At 48.7% G+C, this 23,185-nt stretch overlaps 1 protein-coding gene across 2 annotated transcripts in view; it reads left to right on the top strand.

The window, feature by feature from the left end:
• The first annotated feature begins 2,257 nt into the window (after positions 1 to 2,257).
• Positions 2,258 to 23,185, top strand: part of PGM2L1 (phosphoglucomutase 2 like 1) — a 102,935-nt gene continuing 82,007 nt past the window's right edge. For both annotated transcript variants that reach the window (XR_016307911.1, XM_089659832.1), the window contains exon 1: positions 2,258 to 2,428. Coding sequence is in view for 1 of the 2 variants with exons in the window: in XM_089659832.1 (XP_089515958.1) it covers positions 2,324 to 2,428 (105 nt within the window). In the remaining variant the exon portion in view is untranslated. The remainder of the gene's footprint in view (positions 2,429 to 23,185) is intronic.

Here is a 23,185-nt window from a genome sequence, read left to right as displayed (position 1 = left end):
CCCCTTCACATGCTCTCTCTCCCCCCTGATGTAGTAGCTCTGAGTTCAGTGTCTGAGAGCTCACACTTGTGATGGTGGAGGTGGAAAGTAATAAGTAGGCCTCACCTTGCAACATCCTGGGATTATTCCAGTCATGCTTCTGGAGGTACATAAATGGCCTCCACCTATATATTATTCAACTGCAAAGTTTGTTTTTATCCACAGATGCGCCTTTGTTTTGTTTTGGTAAAGGCGAACTATCCCTTTAACTACTTGGGCTGCCTAACACAACTCTCCGTTACATAACACGCACCTTGACGGAGCAGGCAGCTGTACCTCAAGAAGCCTGACTGGAATACTCCCAGGACGTTGCAAGGTAAGGCCTAGTCATTACTGTCCACCTCCACCATCGCAGGCGTGAGCTCTCAGACACTGAGCTCAGAGCTACATCAGGAGAGAGAAAGAGCATGTGAGGGGGTCAAAATCAGAGGGAAAGCTCACTCCTGTGATGGTTGCAGGGAACAGTAATGACTAGGCCTCACTTAGCAACGTCCTAGCAACATTCTGGGAGTACTTCAGTTAGGCTTCTGGAGGTACATAATGGCCTCCACGTATATATTATTCAACTGCAAAGTTTGTTTTTATCCACAGAAGCGCCTTCGTTTTGTTTGGTAAAGGTGAACTATCCCTTTAACTACTTGGGCTGCCTAACGCAACTCTCCGTTACATAACACGCACCTTGACAGATCGGGCAGATGTGAATGGACCCTAATGCCGGCCATACATGGGTCGAAATTCGACCAATTTTTAGTCTGAAAATCGGACCTAAGAATAATCGGCCGATTTTCGCTCTGTTAGTGGGTTAATGGCACCGGCTGATTTTCGTGGTTCCTCCCGTTTTCGGTGATGTTGGAGAATTAGTGAAAAACGACCGATTTTCGACTCAATGACGGTCAAATCGTACAATCGTTTTTCCGAAAAGAATATGCGCCATGAGCAGTGACCTGGAAGGAACATAAGTTTCGCCTGTTATATGGGGTGAACTTTATGACTTGGTTGGCCGATTTTTGAAATCATCGGATTACCGAGCAAACAACGTTCTCGATTTTCGGACGAAAAATCGTTTGGAATTCGACCCGTGTATAGCCTGCATAAGTCCTTGCTCATTTGAGCGTACTGCAGCGTACACCCATGGGAGGGCCTGATTTACCCATACAGGTGTCCCGTACATCCCTGGGCAGGCAGTTCCATTGAAGCCAACTGGGATGCAGCGGCTGCACGGACACTGATCTACATGTTTGCATGGCCCTGATCGCACACTGTCTGAATTCGGGGGCCGTGCACCCAGACGGATGTCATATTGGGAGCTCGCCTGTGTCCGTGCAGCTGCTGCATCCCAGTGGGACTGCTGGCCTGGGGACGCACGGAACGCGGGCGTCCGTATAAACAAATATGGTCCCGGTGCGGGTGTACGCTGTAGTGGTCCCGGTGCGGGTGTACGCTGTAGTGGTCCTGGTGCGGCTGTACGCTGTAGTACTCCCGTGTGAATGAGGCCTAACGCTTTTAGTAGCTCTGTCGGTCTGACCAAAAACAGAGGGACAGCAGAGGAGGGGATTGGATTGTTGGTTTAGTACAACAAAGCCTTCAGTGGACACGGCCTGAGTCACGTGTGTGGAAATGGATGCCCGTGCTCACCAGAGGGAGCCCGCCTGACAGGGTGACAACGCAGGTGTACAATTAGGGTACAAGGACAGAGCGTTGTCACCCTACAACAGGAAGAAGGACCTTTATGACAGAATCTCCAGGATTATTTCAATGAAAGCTGATGTAGAAAGACTTTAGGGGTGACAATAACACATGAAAGCAGTCATGGAATGGAGGTGGATGGGGGGATGGGATGGATGAGGGGATTAGGGTCCCTTTGTGTCCTGAGATAACAGTCTGACAACACCACTGTATAGACATGGTAATGGTCCCTGTGGGGGGTGTGCAGTCCATACAATGCAGGGACTGGCACCATACAGGTGTCTCTACGTATACTGGGAGTTTTGTTCTCCATGACAAAAGGTCTGAAACATTCTGTAAAGTCCATGGAATTCATGATATCAGTGCTGATATCAGACTGTACAGGGCCCCGGACTTCGGACCAGTGACAAGGACAGTCAGGTTTTATCTTCATTATATAATATGAAGTGTATGGCTAAGCGCATGCGCAGTACCAATCACGGCTCAGTCTCGGCGCACGCGTAATGTAGATGTGGAGGGAGCCGGCTCGGTGCATGCGCAGTGTTTATCCTAGTCTGTGGCGCAGTCCGGGCAGGAGCTGCGGTTGTAGCGGGTGAGGATGGGGGACCCCGGGGGTGACGTCAACTCCAACCTGATCACCCCCACCGGGACCGGGGACTCCGAGCTGGATAACGCCGTGTGCCGTTGGGTGCAATGGGACAAGGTGAGCCGCTACTACTACTCTGTACACCGCTACTGCAACACCGCTACTACACTGAGAGCGCTACTACTCTGTACACCGCTACTACACTGAGGGCGCTACTACTCTGTACACCGCTACTACACTGGGAGCGCTACTACTCTGTACACCGCTACTGCACTGAGAGCGCTACTACTCTGTACACCGCTACTGCACTGAGAGCGCTACTACTCTGTACACCGCTACTGCACTGAGAGCGCTACTACTCTGTACACCGCTACTACACTGAGAACCTACTACTCTGTACACCGCTACTACACTGAGAACCTACTACTCTGTACACCGCTACTACACTGACAGAACCTACTACTCTGTACACCGCTACTACACTGAGAGCGCTACTACTCTGTACACCGCTACTACACTGAGGGCGCTACTACTCTGTACACCGCTACTGCACTGAGAGCGCTACTACTCTGTACACCGCTACTACACTGAGAGCGCTACTACTCTGTACACCGCTACTGCACTGAGAGCACTACTACTCTGTACACCGCTACTGCACTGAGGGCGCTACTACTCTGTACACCGCTACTACACTTGAGAGCGCTACTACTCTGTACACCGCTACTACACTGAGAGCGCTACTACTCTGTACACCGCTACAGCACTGACAGAACCTACTACTCTGTACACCGCTACTACACTGAGAGCGCTACTACTCTGTACACCGCTACTACACTGAGGGCGCTACTACTCTGTACACCGCTACTACACTGAGAGCGCTACTACTCTGTACACCGCTACTACACTGAGGGCGCTACTACTCTGTACACCGCTACTACACTGAGAGCGCTACTACTCTGTGCACCGCTACTACACTGAGAGCGCTACTACTCTGTACACCGCTACTACACTGAGGGCGCTACTACTCTGTACACCGCTACTACACTGAGAGCGCTACTACTCTGTGCACCGCTACTACACTGAGAGCGCTACTACTCTGTACACCGCTACTACACTGAGAGCGCTACTACTCTGTACACCGCTACTACACTGAGAGCGCTACTACTCTGTACACCGCTACTACACTGAGAACCTACTACTCTGTACACCGCTACTACACTGACAGAACCTACTACTCTGTACACCGCTACTACACTGAGAGCGCTACTACTCTGTACACCGCTACTACACTGAGGGCGCTACTACTCTGTACACCGCTACTGCACTGAGAGCGCTACTACTCTGTACACCGCTACTACACTGAGAACCTACTACTCTGTACACCGCTACTACACTGAGAACCTACTACTCTGTACACCGCTACTACACTGACAGAACCTACTACTCTGTACACCGCTACTACACTGAGAGCGCTACTACTCTGTACACTGCTACTACACTGAGGGCGCTACTACTCTGTACACCGCTACTGCACTGAGAGCGCTACTACTCTGTACACCGCTACTGCACTGAGAGCACTACTACTCTGTACACCGCTACTACACTTGAGAGCGCTACTACTCTGTACACCGCTACTACACTGAGAGCGCTACTACTCTGTACACCGCTACTACACTTGAGAGCGCTACTACTCTGTACACCGCTACTACACTGAGAACCTACTACTCTGTACACCGCTACTACACTGACAGAACCTACTACTCTGTACACCGCTACTACACTGAGAGCGCTACTACTCTGTACACTGCTACTACACTGAGGGCGCTACTACTCTGTACACCGCTACTGCACTGAGAGCGCTACTACTCTGTACACCGCTACTGCACTGAGAGCACTACTACTCTGTACACCGCTACTACACTTGAGAGCGCTACTACTCTGTACACCGCTACTACACTGAGAGCGCTACTACTCTGTACACCGCTACTACACTTGAGAGCGCTACTACTCTGTACACCGCTACTGCACTGAGGGCGCTACTACTCTGTACACCGCTACTACACTGAGAGCGCTACTACTCTGTACACCGCTACTACACTGAGAACCTACTACTCTGTACACCGCTACTACACTGAGAGCGCTACTACTCTGTACACCGCTACTACACTGAGAACCTACTACTCTGTACACCGCTACTACACTGAGAACCTACTACTCTGTACACCGCTACTACACTGAGAGCGCTACTACTCTGTACACCGCTACTACACTGAGGGCGCTACTACTCTGTGCACCGCTACTACACTGAGAGCGCTACTACTCTGTACACCGCTACTACACTGAGGGCGCTACTACTCTGTACACCGCTACTGCACTGAGAGCGCTACTACTCTGTACACCGCTACTACACTGAGAACCTACTACTCTGTACACCGCTACTACACTGACAGAACCTACTACTCTGTACACCGCTACTACACTGAGAGCGCTACTACTCTGTACACCGCTACTACACTGAGGGCGCTACTACTCTGTACACCGCTACTGCACTGAGAGCGCTACTACTCTGTACACCGCTACTACACTGAGAGCGCTACTACTCTGTACACCGCTACTGCACTGAGAGCACTACTACTCTGTACACCGCTACTACACTTGAGAGCGCTACTACTCTGTACACCGCTACTACACTGAGAGCGCTACTACTCTGTACACCGCTACTACACTTGAGAGCGCTACTACTCTGTACACCGCTACTACACTGAGAGCGCTACTACTCTGTACACCGCTACTACACTTGAGAGCGCTACTACTCTGTACACCGCTACTGCACTGAGGGCGCTACTACTCTGTACACCGCTACTACACTTGAGAGCGCTACTACTCTGTACACCGCTACTACACTGAGAGCGCTACTACTCTGTACACCGCTACAGCACTGACAGAACCTACTACTCTGTACACCGCTACTACACTGAGAGCGCTACTACTCTGTACACCGCTACTACACTGAGGGCGCTACTACTCTGTACACCGCTACTACACTGAGAGCGCTACTACTCTGTACACCGCTACTACACTGAGGGCGCTACTACTCTGTACACCGCTACTACACTGAGAGCGCTACTACTCTGTGCACCGCTACTACACTGAGAGCGCTACTACTCTGTACACCGCTACTACACTGAGGGCGCTACTACTCTGTACACCGCTACTACACTGAGAGCGCTACTACTCTGTGCACCGCTACTACACTGAGAGCACTACTACTCTGTACACCGCTACTACACTGAGAGCGCTACTACTCTGTACACCGCTACTGCACTGAGGGCGCTACTACTCTGTACACCGCTACTGCACTGAGAGCGCTACTACTCTGTACACCGCTACTACACTGAGAGCGCTACTACTCTGTACACCGCTACAGCACTGACAGAACCTACTACTCTGTACACCGCTACTACACTGAGAGCGCTACTACTCTGTACACCGCTACTACACTGAGAGCGCTACTACTCTGTACACCGCTACTACACTGAGAGCGCTACTACTCTGTACACCGCTACTACACTGAGAGCGCTACTACTCTGTACACCGCTACTACACTGAGAGCGCTACTACTCTGTACACCGCTACTACACTGAGAGCGCTACTACTCTGTACACCGCTACTACACTGAGAACCTACTACTCTGTACACCGCTACTACACTGAGAACCTACTACTCTGTACACCGCTACTACACTGACAGAACCTACTACTCTGTACACCGCTACTACACTGAGAGCGCTACTACTCTGTACACCGCTACTGCACTGAGGGCGCTACTACTCTGTACACCGCTACTGCACTGAGAGCGCTACTACTCTGTACACCGCTACTGCACTGAGAGCGCTACTACTCTGTACACCGCTACTGCACTGAGGGCGCTACTACTCTGTACACCGCTACTACACTGAGAGCGCTACTACTCTGTACACCGCTACTACACTGAGAGCGCTACTACTCTGTACACCGCTACAGCACTGACAGAACCTACTACTCTGTACACCGCTACTACACTGAGAGCGCTACTACTCTGTACACCGCTACTACACTGAGAGCGCTACTACTCTGTACACCGCTACTACACTGAGAGCGCTACTACTCTGTACACCGCTACTACACTGAGAGCGCTACTACTCTGTACACCGCTACTGCACTGAGAGCGCTACTACTCTGTACACCGCTACTGCACTGAGGGCGCTACTACTCTGTACACCGCTACTACACTTGAGAGCGCTACTACTCTGTACACCGCTACTACACTTGAGAGCGCTACTACTCTGTACACCGCTACTACACTGAGAGCGCTACTACTCTGTACACCGCTACAGCACTGACAGAACCTACTACTCTGTACACCGCTACTACACTGAGAACGCTACTACTCTGTACACCGCTACTGCACTGAGAGCGCTACTACTCTGTACACCGCTACTGCACTGAGAGCGCTACTACTCTGTACACCGCTACTGCACTGAGAGCGCTACTACTCTGTACACCGCTACTGCACTGAGGGCGCTACTACTCTGTACACCGCTACTACACTTGAGAGCGCTACTACTCTGTACACCGCTACTACACTTGAGAGTGCTACTACTCTGTACACCGCTACTACACTTGAGAGCGCTACTACTCTGTACACCGCTACAGCACTGACAGAACCTACTACTCTGTACACCGCTACTACACTGAGGGCGCTACTACTCTGTACACCGCTACTACACTGAGAGCGCTACTACTCTGTACACCGCTACAGCACTGACAGAACCTACTACTCTGTACACCGCTACTACACTGAGAGCGCTACTACTCTGTACACCGCTACTACACTGAGGGCGCTACTACTCTGTACACCGCTACTACACTGAGAGCGCTACTACTCTGTACACCACAGCAATAACTCGCGTGTAAATAATCATAAATCCAGTGCCAAGTCGTGAATCCAGAACCATCCGAAGTGCCTCCTCACCTCCTAACCGGGACCACAAGGGCAGCTCGCTTTAGGGTAAGACACGCTTTCCCAGGAATAATCTCCACCAGATGGACCCTCCTGGATATCCCACAGACTTTTGTCCTCCTGAGTACTCCAATCCCCTGGTACTTGTATCAGTAGTTCACCCACACAGGATCTTCTCTATGGTGTCCACATCTCCCCCTTATTATTCTTCCTATGATCGAATAGTAGTGAGGGGGAAGATGTGGACACCACCTTATTTACACGCGAGGTATTGCTGTGGAGCACCAATTTATATTGAACATTGGGACAGTGTGTGGACGTTTTATAGTGGATATATAGAACTTCACAGAGTGTTTGTATACACATGGACTTATGTTCACCTAGTGTGATCCCTGTTATTGGGGTATTCTCTGATGTCGATTGTGTGTGTGCACTCACTTATGTAATATTGGTACTTTTTCACTTAAGATTGTTTATTTATATTTAGTCTGATTTTGGTCACTTATGTTAGTATTTATTTAGCGCTGCACCATTATATATTCATTATTTATACTGTATGCTTGAAGGTGGATGTTAGCAGCTTAGGGGTAGGGATTTTCCATGTAAGCGCAGGAGATTGCATTTGTTCTTTACTCTGTACTCCGCTACTGCACTGAGAGAACCTACTATGTGCTCCGCTACTACACTGAGAGTGCTACTACTCTGTACACCGCTACTACACTGAGAGTGCTACTACTCTGTACACCGCTACTGCACTGAGAGTGCTACTACTCTGTACACCGCTACTGCACTGAGAGTGCTACTACTCTGTACACCGCTACTGCACTGAGAGTGCTACTACTCTGTACACCGCTACTGCACTGAGAGTGCTACTACTCTGTACACCGCTACTGCACTGAGAGTGCTACTACTCTGTACACCGCTACTGCACTGAGAGTGCTACTACTCTGTACACCGCTACTGCACTGAGAGTGCTACTACTCTGTACACCGCTACTGCACTGAGAGTGCTACTACTCTGTACACCGCTACTGCACTGAGAGTGCTACTACTCTGTACACCGCTACTGCACTGAGAGTGCTACTACTCTGTACACCGCTACTGCACTGAGAGTGCTACTACTCTGTACACCGCTACTGCACTGAGAGTGCTACTACTCTGTACACCGCTACTGCACTGAGAGTGCTACTACTCTGTACACCGCTACTGCACTGAGAGTGCTACTACTCTGTACACCGCTACTGCACTGAGAGTGCTACTACTCTGTACACCGCTACTGCACTGAGAGTGCTACTACTCTGTACACCGCTACTGCACTGAGAGTGCTACTACTCTGTACACCGCTACTGCACTGAGAGTGCTACTACTCTGTACACCGCTACTGCACTGAGAGTGCTACTACTCTGTACACCGCTACTGCACTGAGAGTGCTACTACTCTGTACACCGCTACTGCACTGAGAGTGCTACTACTCTGTACACCGCTACTGCACTGAGAGTGCTACTACTCTGTACACCGCTACTGCACTGAGAGTGCTACTACTCTGTACACCGCTACTGCACTGAGAGTGCTACTACTCTGTACACCGCTACTGCACTGAGAGTGCTACTACTCTGTACACCGCTACTGCACTGAGAGTGCTACTACTCTGTACACCGCTACTGCACTGAGAGTGCTACTACTCTGTACACCGCTACTGCACTGAGAGTGCTACTACTCTGTACACCGCTACTGCACTGAGAGTGCTACTACTCTGTACACCGCTACTGCACTGAGAGTGCTACTACTCTGTACACCGCTACTGCACTGAGAGTGCTACTACTCTGTACACCGCTACTGCACTGAGAGTGCTACTACTCTGTACACCGCTACTGCACTGAGAGTGCTACTACTCACTCCGCTACTACACTGAGAGCGCTACTACTCTGTACACCGCTACTACACTGAGAGAACCTACTACTATGTACACTGCTACCACACTGAGAGAGCTACTACTCTGTACACTGCTACTACACTGAGAGAGCTACTACTCTGTACACCGCTACTGCACTGAGAGTGCTACTACTCTGTACACCGCTACTGCACTGAGAGTGCTACTACTCTGTACACCGCTACTGCACTGAGAGCGCTACTACTCTGTACACCGCTACTACACTGAGCGCTCTGCTACTCTGTACACCGCTACTACACTGAAAGTGCTAAGTGCTACAACTCTGTACCACCTGACAACAGGTGGGGGGGGGGGGGAGGGGAGAATGTACCACCCAACAACACTGGGGGGAGGGGGGATGGGGGGGGGATGTGCCACCCGACAACACGGGGGGGGGGGGGGATGTGCCACCCGACAACGCACTACTCTCTATTGAACATGGTTTCCTATGGGATGTGTTTATATCCATCCGCTGCATTTTGGGAGTGCAACTTTGATGCGACTTTCACTCTTTGGCACTCAAGTTACATCAGAGTAGTGCAGGGACCTTTCCAACGTTGCTGCGACTATGATAAGGTCCCGGGCACTACTCTGGTGTGACTTTGAGTGGCAGAGAGTTGCACTCAGTACTCTCCTATTGGAAGAAAAGCAAAACGCATGCTCATAAACGCACAGCGCACCACAAGAATGCATCAATCCCAACATGTATAGATGTGACCCCGACCTTTGGGCTCCTGAGAGGGGTACTGGGGCAGAGGGCTGGCCACACCTATAGGTTCATTTCTCAGCCCTGATGGGGGTGGAGTTATAGATCCTGAAACGTGTCGGCTTTACAAACTGTCATTGGAATCAACATGTATCTGGACTGGGGGAGTCTGGATCCTTCATACCTGGATACATTGGAGCAGCCTATACCTATGTACTATAGAGCAGAGCTGGCCCATGTCTCATTGTAGAGACGTCACTACCATAGAGATATACAGCGCCTGGAGAAAATAGTCATCCCCTGGAAATGTTCCACGTCAATGTATTTATGTGATAGACCAACACACATTGTGAAGTGGAAGGAAAATGACAAATCATTTTTAACATTTCTTGCAAATAAATATCTGAAAAGTGTGGCGTGCATTTGTATTCAGCCCCCTTTACTCTGATACCCCTAACTATTTACTAATTAGGTGACTTCTGAAGGAAATGGGTTCCACTAGATTTTAGAGACCCCCTGTGTGTAATCTTAGTATAAATCCAGCTGTTCTGTGAAGCCCTCAGAGGTTTGTTAGGGAGCGTTAGTGAACAAACAGCATCATAAAGGCCAAGGAACACACCAGACAGGTCAGGGATAAAGTTGTGGAGAAGTTTAAAGCAGGGTTAGGTTGTAGAAAAACATCTCGCGAAGCACTGTTCAATCCATCATCCGAAAATGGAAAGAGTATGGCACAACTGCAAATCTACCAAGACATGGCCGTCCTTCTAAACTGACAGGCTGGGCAAGGAGAGCATTCATCAGAGAAGCAGCCAAGAGGCCCATGGGAACTCTGGAGGAGCTGCAGAGATCCACAGCTCAGGTGGGAGAATCTGTCCACAGGACAACTATTAGTCGTGCACTCCACCAATCTGACCTTTATGGAAGAGTGACAAGAAGAAAGCCAATTGTTGACAGCTATAAGATGTCCTGTTTGTAGTTTGCGAGAAGCCATGTGGGGGACACAGCAAACATGTGGAAGAAGGGGCTCTGGTCAGAGGAGACCAAAATGTAGGTTTTTGGCCTAAAAAGCAAAACGCTGTGTGTGGTAGAAAACTAGCACTGCACATCCCCCTGAACACACCATCCTCACTGTGAAACATGGTGGTGGCAGCATCATGTTGTGGGGATGCTTTTCTTCAGCAGGGACAGGGAAACTGATCAAAGTTAATGTGAAGATGCAATCTTAGAAGAAAACCTGTTAGAGTCTGCAAGAGACTTGAGACTGGGGCGGAGGTTCCCCTTCCAGCAGGACAACAACCCGAAACATCCAGCCAGAGCTACAATGGAATGGTTCCGATCAAAGCATATTCATGTGTTAGAATGGCCCAGTCACAGTCCAGACCTAAATCCAATGGAGAATCTGTGGCCAGACCTGAAAATTGCTGTTCACAGACACTCTCCATCCAATCTGACAGAGCTTGAGCGATTCTGCAAAGAAGAATGGGCAGAAATGTCCCTCTCTAGATGTGCAAAGAGACATCCCCAAAAAGACTTGCAGCTGGAATTGCAGCGAAAGGGGTCCTACAAAGTATTGACTCCGGGGGGCGGAATACAAATGCTGACACACTTTTCACGTTTGTACAAAATGTTGAAAACCACTTTCCTTCCACTTCACAATTATGTGCCGCTTTGTGTTGGTCTATCACATCCAATCCCAATAAATACATTTACGTTTTTGTTTGTAATATGACAAAATGTGGAAAATTTCAAGGGGTATGAATACTTTTTCAAGGCAGTGTAGATATCAACTCTCTTCCAGGTCCTGTGCCAAGTCACTGATGCATTGTGACCACAGGAGGTCAGATGTTAGGCACAGGCACAATTTAGAAACCAGTTTACATGTTCTGAATGAATGCGAACATTCTCTGGTTGGATGAGGTGGAGAGGCAGGGCAGTGATATCATAGAACCGGGCTCAACAAATCCCAGGCGCTAGGTCGCCATGGCGACTAGAAATGGCATCCTGGTGCCCGGGTTTATACAGATCTCTACTGAAATCACAATGTCATTCTGGTTTCTGTGCGATTTCAGTACAGGTGCCACTTTGTCTCCCTCTCTCACCAGGACTGCCTCCTATTGACTCTGATGCAAAAACGCCGCCCGTTGACTTCAGTGCAAAAACTCCTGTCAATAGCAATCCTATGTGAACACTTATCTCCGCATAGCACTCTAACGCTCGTGAGTCTGGAACGCACAGCTGCAAACTCCCACAGGACCCTTTTCGTAATGGCACTCAAAACACAATGCGAGTGCATCGCATCTGTGTGAATCTCCTCTATAGGAACCCATAATATCTAGCCTGTCATGCAAATCTGTGAGTATGAAATCACATCCAGAATCACAGGATGGCTCCATTCACACCCGGGTGTTTTGGGATCTCAGCAGAATTGCTGCGACCACAAAACACAGGTTCAGGTGCCATTATTTTCAATGGCACCTAGAACGTGGTGCTGTTTTGACGTGATTGGTGCATTGAGCTTTTTACCCCAAGCGCTGACAACTCGTGCTACGCTAAACGAAAACACTGGCTCCTAACATTTTTTAGCTGGCTCCTGGATTCAAAGCATATTTGTCAAGCCCTGGTAGAGAACATTGTAAGGACATGACATGACCTGCAAGAATGTATTCTATAGAGAACGTTGTGACGTTTGGATGGGGCCAGTCTGAGCGGGTTTCCTGGCAAGGTTTGGATGGGGCCAGTCTGAGCGGGTTCCCTGGCAAGGTTTGGATGGGGCCAGTCTGAGCGGGTTCCCTGGCAAGGTTTGGATGGGCCCAGTCTGAGCGGGTTCCCTGGCAAGGTTTGGATGGGCCCAGTCTGAGCGGGTTCCCTGGCAAGGTTTGGATGGGCCCAGTCTGAGCGGGTTCCCTGGCAAGGTTTGGATGGGGCCAGTCTGAGCGGGTTCCGTCTCAAAGTTGAATGGGGCCAGTCTGAGCGGGTTCCGTCTCAAAGTTGAATGGGGCCAGTCTGAGCGGGTTCCGTCTCAAAGTTGAATGGGGCCAGTCTGAGCGGGTTCCCTGGCAAGGTTTGGATGGGGCCAGTCTGAGCGGGTTCCGTGGCAAGGTTGGGATGGGGCCAGTCTGAGTGGGTTCTGTGGCAAGGTTGGCACGGGGCCAGTCTGAGCAGGTTCCATGGTTCGATTTGGATGCGGCCAGTCTGAGCAGGTTCTGTGGCAAGGTTGTGATGGGGCCTGTCTGAGCAGGTTGCGGGCAAGGTTGCGATGGGGCCAGCCTCAGCGGGTTTCGTGGCAAGGTTGGCACGGGGCCAGCCTCAGCGGGTTTCGTGGCAAGGTTGGCACGGGGCCAGCCTCAGCGGGTTTCGTGGCAAGGTTGGCACGGGGCCAGCCTCAGCGGGTTTCGTGGCAAGGTTGGCACGGGGCCAGCCTCAGCGGGTTTCGTGGCAAGGTTGGCACGGGGCCAGCCTCAGCGGGTTTCGTGGCAAGGTTGGCACGGGGCCAGCCTCAGCGGGTTTCGTGGCAAGGTTGGCACGGGGCCAGCCTCAGCGGGTTTCGTGGCAAGGTTGGCACGGGGCCAGCCTCAGCGGCTTCCGTGGCAAGGTTGCGATGGGGCCAGTATGAGCGGGTTCCGTGGCAAAGTTAGCATGGGGCCAGTCTGAGCGGGTTCCGTGGCAAGGTTTGGACGAGACCAGTCTGAGTGGGTTCCATGGTATGATTTGGACAGGGTCAGTCTGAGCCGATTCCATGGCAAGGTTTGAATGGGTCAGTCTCAGCGGGTTCCCTGGCAAAGTTAGGATGAGGTCAGTCTGAATGGGTTCCATGGAAAGGTTGGGATGGGGCCAGTCTGGGCGGGTTCCATGGCAAAGGTTTGGATGAGGTCAGTCTGAGCAAGGTTGGGATGGGGCCAATCTGAGCGGGTTCCATGGCAAGGTTGAGATGGGGCCAGTCTGACCAGGTTCTATGGCAAGGTTGGGATGGGGCTAGTCTGAGCGGGTTCCATGGCCAGGTTGGGATGGGGCCAGTCTGAGCGGGTTCCATGGCCAGGTTGGGATGGGGCCAGTCTGAGCTGGTTCCATGGCCAGGTTGGGATGGGGCCAGTCTGAGCGGGTTCCATGGCAAGGTTTAGAAGGGGCCAGTCTGAGCGGGTTCCATGGCAAGGTTTAGAAGGGGCCAGTTTGAGTGGGTTCCATGGCAAGGTTTACATCATGCTGCAGTTCCATATCAGAGATGAGATTCAGAAAAGGAGGGGATCTGGCTCAGGCTGGACGTTGTCACCGGGACTGATGGTTGTCACCACATTGAGTGGAAATCTCTCACTGGGGTCACCTGTTCAGGATTAGCAGTCTTTGTATCCCTGCTGCCTCCAGGAGAGCTGAGATGATATTTGCTCTGAGTGTGGAGGTGTATTATTACACCATGGACTGTACTCATTGCTGTACAGCTACAACAGAGTATATTCTATGGGGACCCCTGTACAGGTCAGAAGGTGTGCAGAGTATGGGGCCCCTTCGTGGTGAATCCTATGTAACTTCACGCTGCAGATGTGCTGCGCTTTGAAGAGTCCTGCATGCTGCATCTTTGATGTGGTTTTTGAAAAACGCACCAAAAAGACACCTTCTGTTATAATCAGGGGCGGACTGACCATTTGGAAACTTGGGCACTGCCTGACGGCCCGGGGTCAGTATAGGGCCCCATGAGATGCCCCTGGTACCTTTTTCATAGTCTTTTTTGAGTTTGGGCAAGGACACAGGGGCCCCATGATCCCCTATTGCCCGGGGGCCCCATGAGTTGTCAGTCCGCCCCTGGTTGTAAGTCAGTGGGAACACTTCAAGAGCTCAGGAGTGTGAAAGGGCCTTTAAGGGGCACCAAAGCGCATGCGTGTGAAAGAGCCGGTGTAGTTTTTCTTTACGAAGCACACAACCCAAATAGAAAAGTTGGTCCCCTGCCAGCATGCAGCAGAGAAGGACCCTTGATTTTTGTGGGAAAGCAGAGGTCTCTCTGCAGAGGTTTGCCACACCCACTGCTGACTCAGAACTGGAGCTGTCCAATGAGCAAAGCTCGTGCTGCCTACTGATTGGAGAACTCTAGCTCTGACTCAACAATGGGTGTGTCAGACCTTTGCAGAGAGACCACTGCTACCCTCCAGAGATCAGGGGCCGTCTTTGCAGCATGCTGGCAGGGGACAGACCTTTCTACTCAGGCTTATAAAGCAGCAAGTTCAGCTTAAGTGACAGTTGTCAGCAGAGAAATCTGGAAGCTGCCCCTTCATGGGCTTGTTTTGGAGCGGGTGTCTGGCTGTGTCTTGTTAGTAAATATGACAGCACAGGGCTTTGCAGAGTCCGGGATGTCAGAGACGTATCACAGTTCCTGTTTACTGGACGTTCATGTATAATCATCAGCAGGAAAGTCCAGAAGTTTCAGGAGGAGAGATCCGTGTCGGCAGTGACGGATTTCTCTTGTGAGAATGGAAAGTAGATCTGTGCTGGAACTACAAGTATCAGCATGCCCTGCCAGCTTACTGATGGGGCTGCCTGCATGGCAGGGTATTCTGGGACTTGTAGCTCCCCCGGCTGTCACAGATCTCTGTAATTTTTGAGGGACTGCCAGATGTCTGTGTGATATTTCTTCTTCTTCGGCCTCATCATGTGCCGATTATTATCGGCCAGGAAAAGATGTTTGCGTTTCCAGCGGAGTGTTTTCTACCTCCACCATTGTGAGTCGGTCTGTTCCGATGATCGGGACATCACACTGGATCAAAGAGGGTGGAGAGAAGGCGGCCATATTGGGACTCCAAACCCATCGGTCTCAGTACTTCAAGTGCCCACATGCACCAGCCTTAAACCCCTCGCCTACAGAGCACTTATACCTCCTTCCTGCCCAGGCCAATTTCCACTTTCACTTTGAGTGAAAATTGCGCGGTCATGCAACACTGTACCCATATGAAATTTTAATCATTTTTTTGTGACAGATAGAGCTTTATTTTGGTGGTATTTAATCACCTCTGGGTTTTATTTTTTCTTAAACCAAAAACCACTGAAAATTTTGAAAAAAAAAACTTTTTCATAGTTTTTGCTATAAAATTTTGTAAATAAGTGATTTTCTCCTTCACTGATATGCGCTAATGAGGCTGCAGTGATGGGCACTGATAGGTGGCACTGATAGGCACTGATGAGGAGGCACTGGTAGGTGGCACTGATAGGCACTGATGAGGAGGCACTGGTAGGTGGCACTGATTTGCATTGACAAGCATCACTGATGGGCACTGTTAGGCAGCACTGATACATGGCACTGTTAGGCAGCACTGATACATGGCACTGTTAGGCAGCACTGATACATGGCACTGTTAGGCAGCACTGATACATGGCACTGTTAGGCAGCACTGATACATGGCACTGTTAGGCAGCACTGATACATGGCACTGTTAGGCAGCACTGATACATGGCACTGTTAGGCGGCACTGATACATGGCACTGATAGGTGGCACTGACTGGCAGCACTGATAGGTGGCACTGACTGGCAGCACTGATGGGTGACACTGAAAGGCAGCTCAGATGGGCACTGATATGCGGCATTGATGCGCACTGGTAGGCATTGATATGTGGCACTGATGGGCACTAGCATGAGGCACTGATGAGCACTGGCACAAGGCACTGATGGACACTGACAGGTGGCACTGCTGGGGTTACACCGATCATCAGGGCATTCAGTGCCCTGATGATCAGTGTAGATGTCCCCTCAGTGGAAAGCCGATTACCGGCTCTCCTCTCCTCTGTCAGTGTCACAGCTCGAGAGGAGAGAAATGCCGATAACTGGCATTTCCCTATTTACATGTGATCAGCTGTGATTGGACACAACTGATCACGTGACCGAGCCGACATCTTTGGCTCTTTCCGTGATCGGTGATCTGCTGTGTCCGAGGGACACAGCACACCACCGATCGCCGTGCTGCGCGCTCCCTGAGCCGTGCATGCGCGGTGAGAATGGGAGGACGTCATATGACGTCCTCCCAGAACGAGAGAATCACCTTGCGTCTGTCATATTACCATATGGCGGGCGGGAGGCAGTTAAGGCCAAGAATTTTTTTTTGCACTTTAATTTATTTTGGATGGCGCCCCAACACCAAGGCAGCACAGTTCTGCTGTACATGGGTAGCGGAGCAGCACAGCACATGGCAGCGCACTATTGTGTATTGTGGAGCCTTGTGTCAGGAGAAAGGCTGCATGGTGTTCTGTCCGCTCCTGTGCCTTGGATTCCCATTCAGGGACCATTCACAGCACATGGAGCCCTTTACAAAGTGCCTGCATTTTTCTCAATAAATGAAAATCTTTCTCTATTTGGTCGAAGTGGAAATTGTGACATCACTGCCCTGCCTGTCCATCTTGTCCAATCAGAGAAAGGCTTGCACTAATTGAGGAGAATGCAAAGTGTTCTGTGAATGGCAGGGTGACCCCCCATCTGTGTTCACCAAGCAGTGGTACAGCCATTTATCAAGGGATCTGGAAAATGGTGGTGATCTCTGTAGTAGCAGCGACTACTAGGCGATTCTTCCCCTCTGCATCGGTCCTACAAGTAAACCGTATGCATGCCTAACATTTGGTCCAAGCTGCATGAAAGTAACTGCCGTAAATTCCATACCTTACCTGGAGTCCAGCGTCCCTCACTGTTGATAAACAAAGGGGCGGGGATTCCGGGTGATGTCATTCTCCAAGTATGGCTATGACTGTGCAGCCAGCTGTCTTAGCAACCAGTGACTCTGTACAGTCTATGGCATCATAGCAACCAGGGATGCCTTGGAGCCTGGGGGTCGAACAAGCACACATCAATTTGTTGCAGACTCTGATATTTGTAGTGCAGAGGCCTGACACAGTTCTATAGAGAGTCTAATACACTTCTTATGAATTCCAGTGATTGGACCTAAAGGGTCCTTTTGGTTCTCCTGTTCTGTCTTCTTACAGGTGGGCCCCACAATAGAGGGGTGGGCCCCACAATAGAGGAGTGGGCCCCACAATAGAGGGGTAGATCACATAATATACTCTACCCCCTGAGATTCCTGGTTTTCCTATAAAACCCCGATGACTGCTCCCCCCCACTGACAGATGAAGCAGATACATACAGCTTGTGGGACAGAAATACATGTGACATTTCCCGGAGGGGGTCAGCCAGAGGCTGCTGTGTGTCAGGCCAGGGCACATCAATACATGGCGGACGTGCGTGTGTGTATATATAGAGCTACAGCCTGACGTCCCTCATCTGTATGTCATGCCTCCTGGTAACGGCTGCCTGTGTCATAGGAACAGACAGTATAGAGCGCTGGATCATTAATAAGGGAACGTTGCAGTGGGAATTATCAGCCACCTGTAAACCAGAAATATTACATGGGGCCCCATTCATTAGAGTCTGAATCTCATTGGTTGCTATGAGGTAACACAAACAGTCCTTATTAACATGAGGGGGGTGCATAGTGGTTAAAACTGAACTCCATACATTAATGCAGCTCTGTAATTCTTCATTTATCTTTAAATGTGAATTTTATTAAATTTGACCTGGTGTCAGCTTCATGCAGTTTCCTGGACAGCAAAGCTCAAACTGGGGGAGGGGGAAGCAGCACAAGAGCCAATTGGGGGGTGCTGCACTGCAAAAAGTATACCGATAGGAGGAGAGAGTAAAGTGATGGGGAGATGAGCCCATAATGGAATACAGGCGAGTATTGCAGCCAGAGCTCTTTATTTTTTTTTTTCTTCTTTTATAATGGCCTTTGGGTAACTTTTTGAACAGTAAAGGTTTTTGCCAGACTTGGAATGTAAGATCAGATTGTATAGAAATCTACATTTTACGTAATCATCGGGCTGCATTTGCACATTGACATCAGTTTTGCATGAAGGGACCTATCATGTCTGTCAGTTATTCAGATGGACCTGATCGGACCCTCTACCCACCCTTATGGACCAGTGTACTTGTGTTGGTTTATGCCTGCCATCCTCCAATGTGATCCGGAAGGGGATCCATCACCCCTGTCTAGGTGGATTGGAGGGCCGTTGGGTATAATCGGACCGGAAAGCTCGTTTACACCCGACTGACCATAAAGCAGAGCGGGTTGTGTCTGTGTCAACTCTGCATTAACTGAGCGGACACGGATCCGCCCGCTCTGCTCTGTTCGGTGGGGATCATATGAGAGATCTCTTGCTGATCAATCAGAGTCCACCCCGTTTGAAAGGGACCTAAAATCTGCCTTCCTGCCCCAATGCAGGGGGATGTGTGTGTTTTAGGGTGTTGGCACCTCAACATATACACAGCATTGCAGCACCCTGCATTGACCAGAATAGTGCAGGTACGTTCTTTCATATTTTGAGGTGCATTGAAGGTGAATGAGCCACCCATCGTAACCTGCATCAAAAAGGCACGATAACACTTTAATGGGCTTTAAAGTGGTTCTAAAGCCTGAAGGTTTTTTACCTTTGTAACGGAACTGCAGCCCGACTGCGTTTGGGTATTTCCCGCTCTCCTGTCCGAACACCATCCACGGACCCCACCGCTGACCATACAGGAAATAGACAGCACCAGACTCTTCTTAAGACAGGAGGTGAACCTGCTTTATTTTAACACAAACACAAGATATATACACAGGGCGAGGAAATACAACAGGAACAGGAAACACATCAGCAGGCTGTCCCATCAGGGGGAAGGGCTGCCAGAAACACCCCCCCACCAAACCAAGACACACAATAGAACAATGGAACAACCACATGGCAGTAAACAATGAACAACCCCCACACGCAACCTATACATGTCTACACAATATCAGGACAGATCACCCTGCACCCCTACCAGGCACAGGGTGCCTTACACATAAGAGGGATTTGGGGAGATGATACTGGAGTCCCCCCACCCTCAAAAGTCACTCCTGTCACAACCTTTATGCATTCTATGTATGAAGGTAGAAAACACTCAGTGTGCAGCTACCCCCAGCCCCCCAATACTTACCTGAGCCCCATTACGATCCAATGCTCTGCATGAGAGCCTCAGCTCTCCCAGGTCTCTCCTTGTTGGTTTTTGGCCATTTGCTCCTGCTGCTGCCAACCACAGCCACTGAAGAGGTGATGGGGCTGAGCCGCACTCTGTGTGTCTCTTGGGACACGCAGAGGCAGTTTGGAGTGAGCACGCATGAGTGCCCCCAGAGTAAGCAGCTTGCTGTAGGGGCACTCAGCGGGGGGGGGGGGCTGGAGTGCCAGCGGGGAGGCCGGAAAGAGGAGGATCTGGGCTGCTGTGTGTAAAACCATTACAGAGCAGGTAAGTATGACATGTTTGTTATTAAAAAAATAAAATGGACCTTTAGTATCACTAGATTGTATAGAACAGTGACTGAGCATGGTGGGACATTTTGCAGTGACTCCGTACAGATGGTGGGCACACATTTTACAATCTCTTTTTTGTTATTTTTATTTTTGTACCTTTTAACCGCAGTTGTTCAATGAATCCTGAGCTCTCCAGGTTTTCACCCCATGCGTTTTTTTGGAAAGGGTCAGGGACTTTTTTGAATGCAAAAAGTTGTGTGTTTGGTTCTAAAGACTTCAATGGAAACTCTGCAGAAAAACGTTTAGTGCGTTTTTGCTGCATTTTTTTATGTGTTTCGCATTTTAAATCTGCCTAGCAACAAGAAGAAAAAAAATGTGGCAAAAACGCAAAACACACTGCAGAAACGGATCAAAAGTAAACTGCATAGGTGTCATCCTAACGTAAGGCTGCTTTCACATCGATGCACTTAAGTTTACCCGCAGTGCGGTGCGTTTGCAGCTTTCCTGCGAGGTAGCTGCACTTTGCCATAGACGTCTGTTATATCTTGCGGCTGTGGTGCATTTTCTGGAAGCACACTAAAACTCCTGCATTCAGTTTGACGTTGAGGGCTACATTAGAGGGCCATGGGTTGAGCACCGCTGTTTTAGAGGTTCCTATTGGGTATAAAGGTTGAGAAAATTTGTTCTTACTATCTAATATGACGGTGCCATGTGACATGGCGGCTGTCTTGTTAACCGGTTCCCGCTTTGCCAATAGCACAAAGGCGGCCGGATAAACAGCTCGTCGTGCGCCCGCCCACAGGGCCGCTCTGCGGCGTGATCTGTCACCGGCCGTGTACCTCAGACACGGCCGATGACAGATCTGTGTACCGGCCCCGTTTCCAGTATCATGAGACATGCTGTGACCAATCACAGCAGGTCACATGACAGTTGTATACAATGGATAGCTTCCTTTCATGCCATCCGTTGTATACAAGTGTGTCTAGCTGTGAATGGTCACAGCAATCACATGCACAAGCTGGGCTAATCACAGCTCAGCTCTGTCATGTGATTAGCCGTGGCCAAATCACAGCTAAGCACAAAAAAAAACCTGAATGAATCGACATCATTCAGGTAAATGCTTGTTTATAGCAAAGTAATTCTTTGCTCCCGGAGTGCGCGGCGATCGGCGGTGCGCTGTGTCCCTCGGAAACAGTGGATCACCGATCCACGGAAAGAGCCAAAGATGTTGGCTCAGTCTTGTGATCAGTTGTGTCCAATCACAGCTGATCACATGTAAACAGGGAAATGCCGGTTATCGGCATTTCTCTCCTTCGAGCTGTCACGCTGAGGGTTTGGTGTCCAGGTAAGTCTGTCATAGTAATCCAAAAACAAACAAAACCAGCGCTCAAATCTTCATGCAGACTAAAGGGTATTCGGAATGCCAAACGGTGAGGTGCAGCCCTTCATAGTTCAGGAAATCTGGGTACTGCTAAACAAAAGCAAACAAGGGCTCACTCTCATCATGCATTACCGTGGTGCACCACGTATTTATTGAGAAAACGAAATAGATATATACTCACAAACCAAAAGAGAATAGAAACAGAACAGGTGGTCTTCAATATCAGTCCAGCGCAATACTGCGCCCTAAATAGGGATAAGCTGACGCGTCTCGGGAGGCGAACCCCCTCTTTAGCTCTGAAGAAGAGGGTTCGCCTCCCGAGACGCGTGTCTGAAAACCTATCTCTTCAGGGAAGCCTATCCTGCCCTCAGCTAATAATGGAATCTTCTACTCTTCCTACCAGTCCATCCCCCACAGTTATTACCTTTTGTACCACCAGCCCCTCCCTCTTAGATTGTAAGCTCCCAGGATCAGGCCCTCCTATCCCTCTTGTATTGAACTGTATTGTTGCTGTATTGTCTCCCGTTATATTGTAAAGCGCTGAGCAAACTGTTGGCGCGATATAAATCCTGTATAATAATAATAATATTAATATATAAATCCTGAATAATAATAATAATAATATATAAATCCTGAATAATAATAATAATATAAGAATATATAAATCCTGAATAATAATAATATAATAATATATAAATCCTGAATAATAATAATAATAATATATAAATCCTGTATAATAATAATAATATAATAATAATATATAAATCCTGTATAATAATAATATAATAATATATAAATCCTGAATAATAATAATAATATAATAATAATATATAAATCCTGTATAATAATATAATAATATATAAATCCTGAATAATAATAATATAATAATATATAAATCCTGTATAATAATATAATAATATATAAATCCTGTATAATAATAATATAATAATATATAAATCCTGAATAATAATAATATAATAATATATAAATCCTGAATAATAATAATATAATAATATATAAATCCTGAATAATAATATAATAATAATATATAAATCCTGTATAATAATAATATAATAATAATGTATAAATCCTGTATAATAATAATAATAATAATATATAAATCCTGTATAATAATAATATAATAATATATAAATCCTGTATAATAATAATATAATAATATATAAATCCTGAATAATAATAATATAATAATATATAAATCCTGTATAATAATGTATTGAAGCATAGAGAGCTGCATTATTGTGTCTTTTATATCAACATGTTCAGCTGTGCCGTGATGGCGTTGGTTGGTATGTTGTCTTGTATACTATTATGGTCTCTCATAACATGTTTTGGTAAAAGCACATTTCAGGAGGTTTTTGGGGGGTATACACAGGTTGAGGGTCATGTGACACTTTGTCCTCTAAGTGGGAGAATCTCGTTTTCCAAGTCATTTTGAAGTAATAAGCAGATTTGGAATCCTTTTGTGTTTTCAGCTGGTCACGAGTGAGGATTATAGAATGCTGAAATGAATTGGGGAAGAGTCCTGACAGCTGACATCCTGACAGCACTTCCT

This window comes from Staurois parvus, unplaced genomic scaffold, assembly GCF_062004578.1.
Source record: "Staurois parvus isolate SC_StPar_1 unplaced genomic scaffold, SC_StPar_1.0 ptg001192l, whole genome shotgun sequence".
In the NCBI taxonomy this organism is placed as follows: domain Eukaryota; kingdom Metazoa; phylum Chordata; class Amphibia; order Anura; family Ranidae; genus Staurois; species Staurois parvus.
This window is presented reverse-complemented; position numbering and strand designations above follow the sequence as displayed.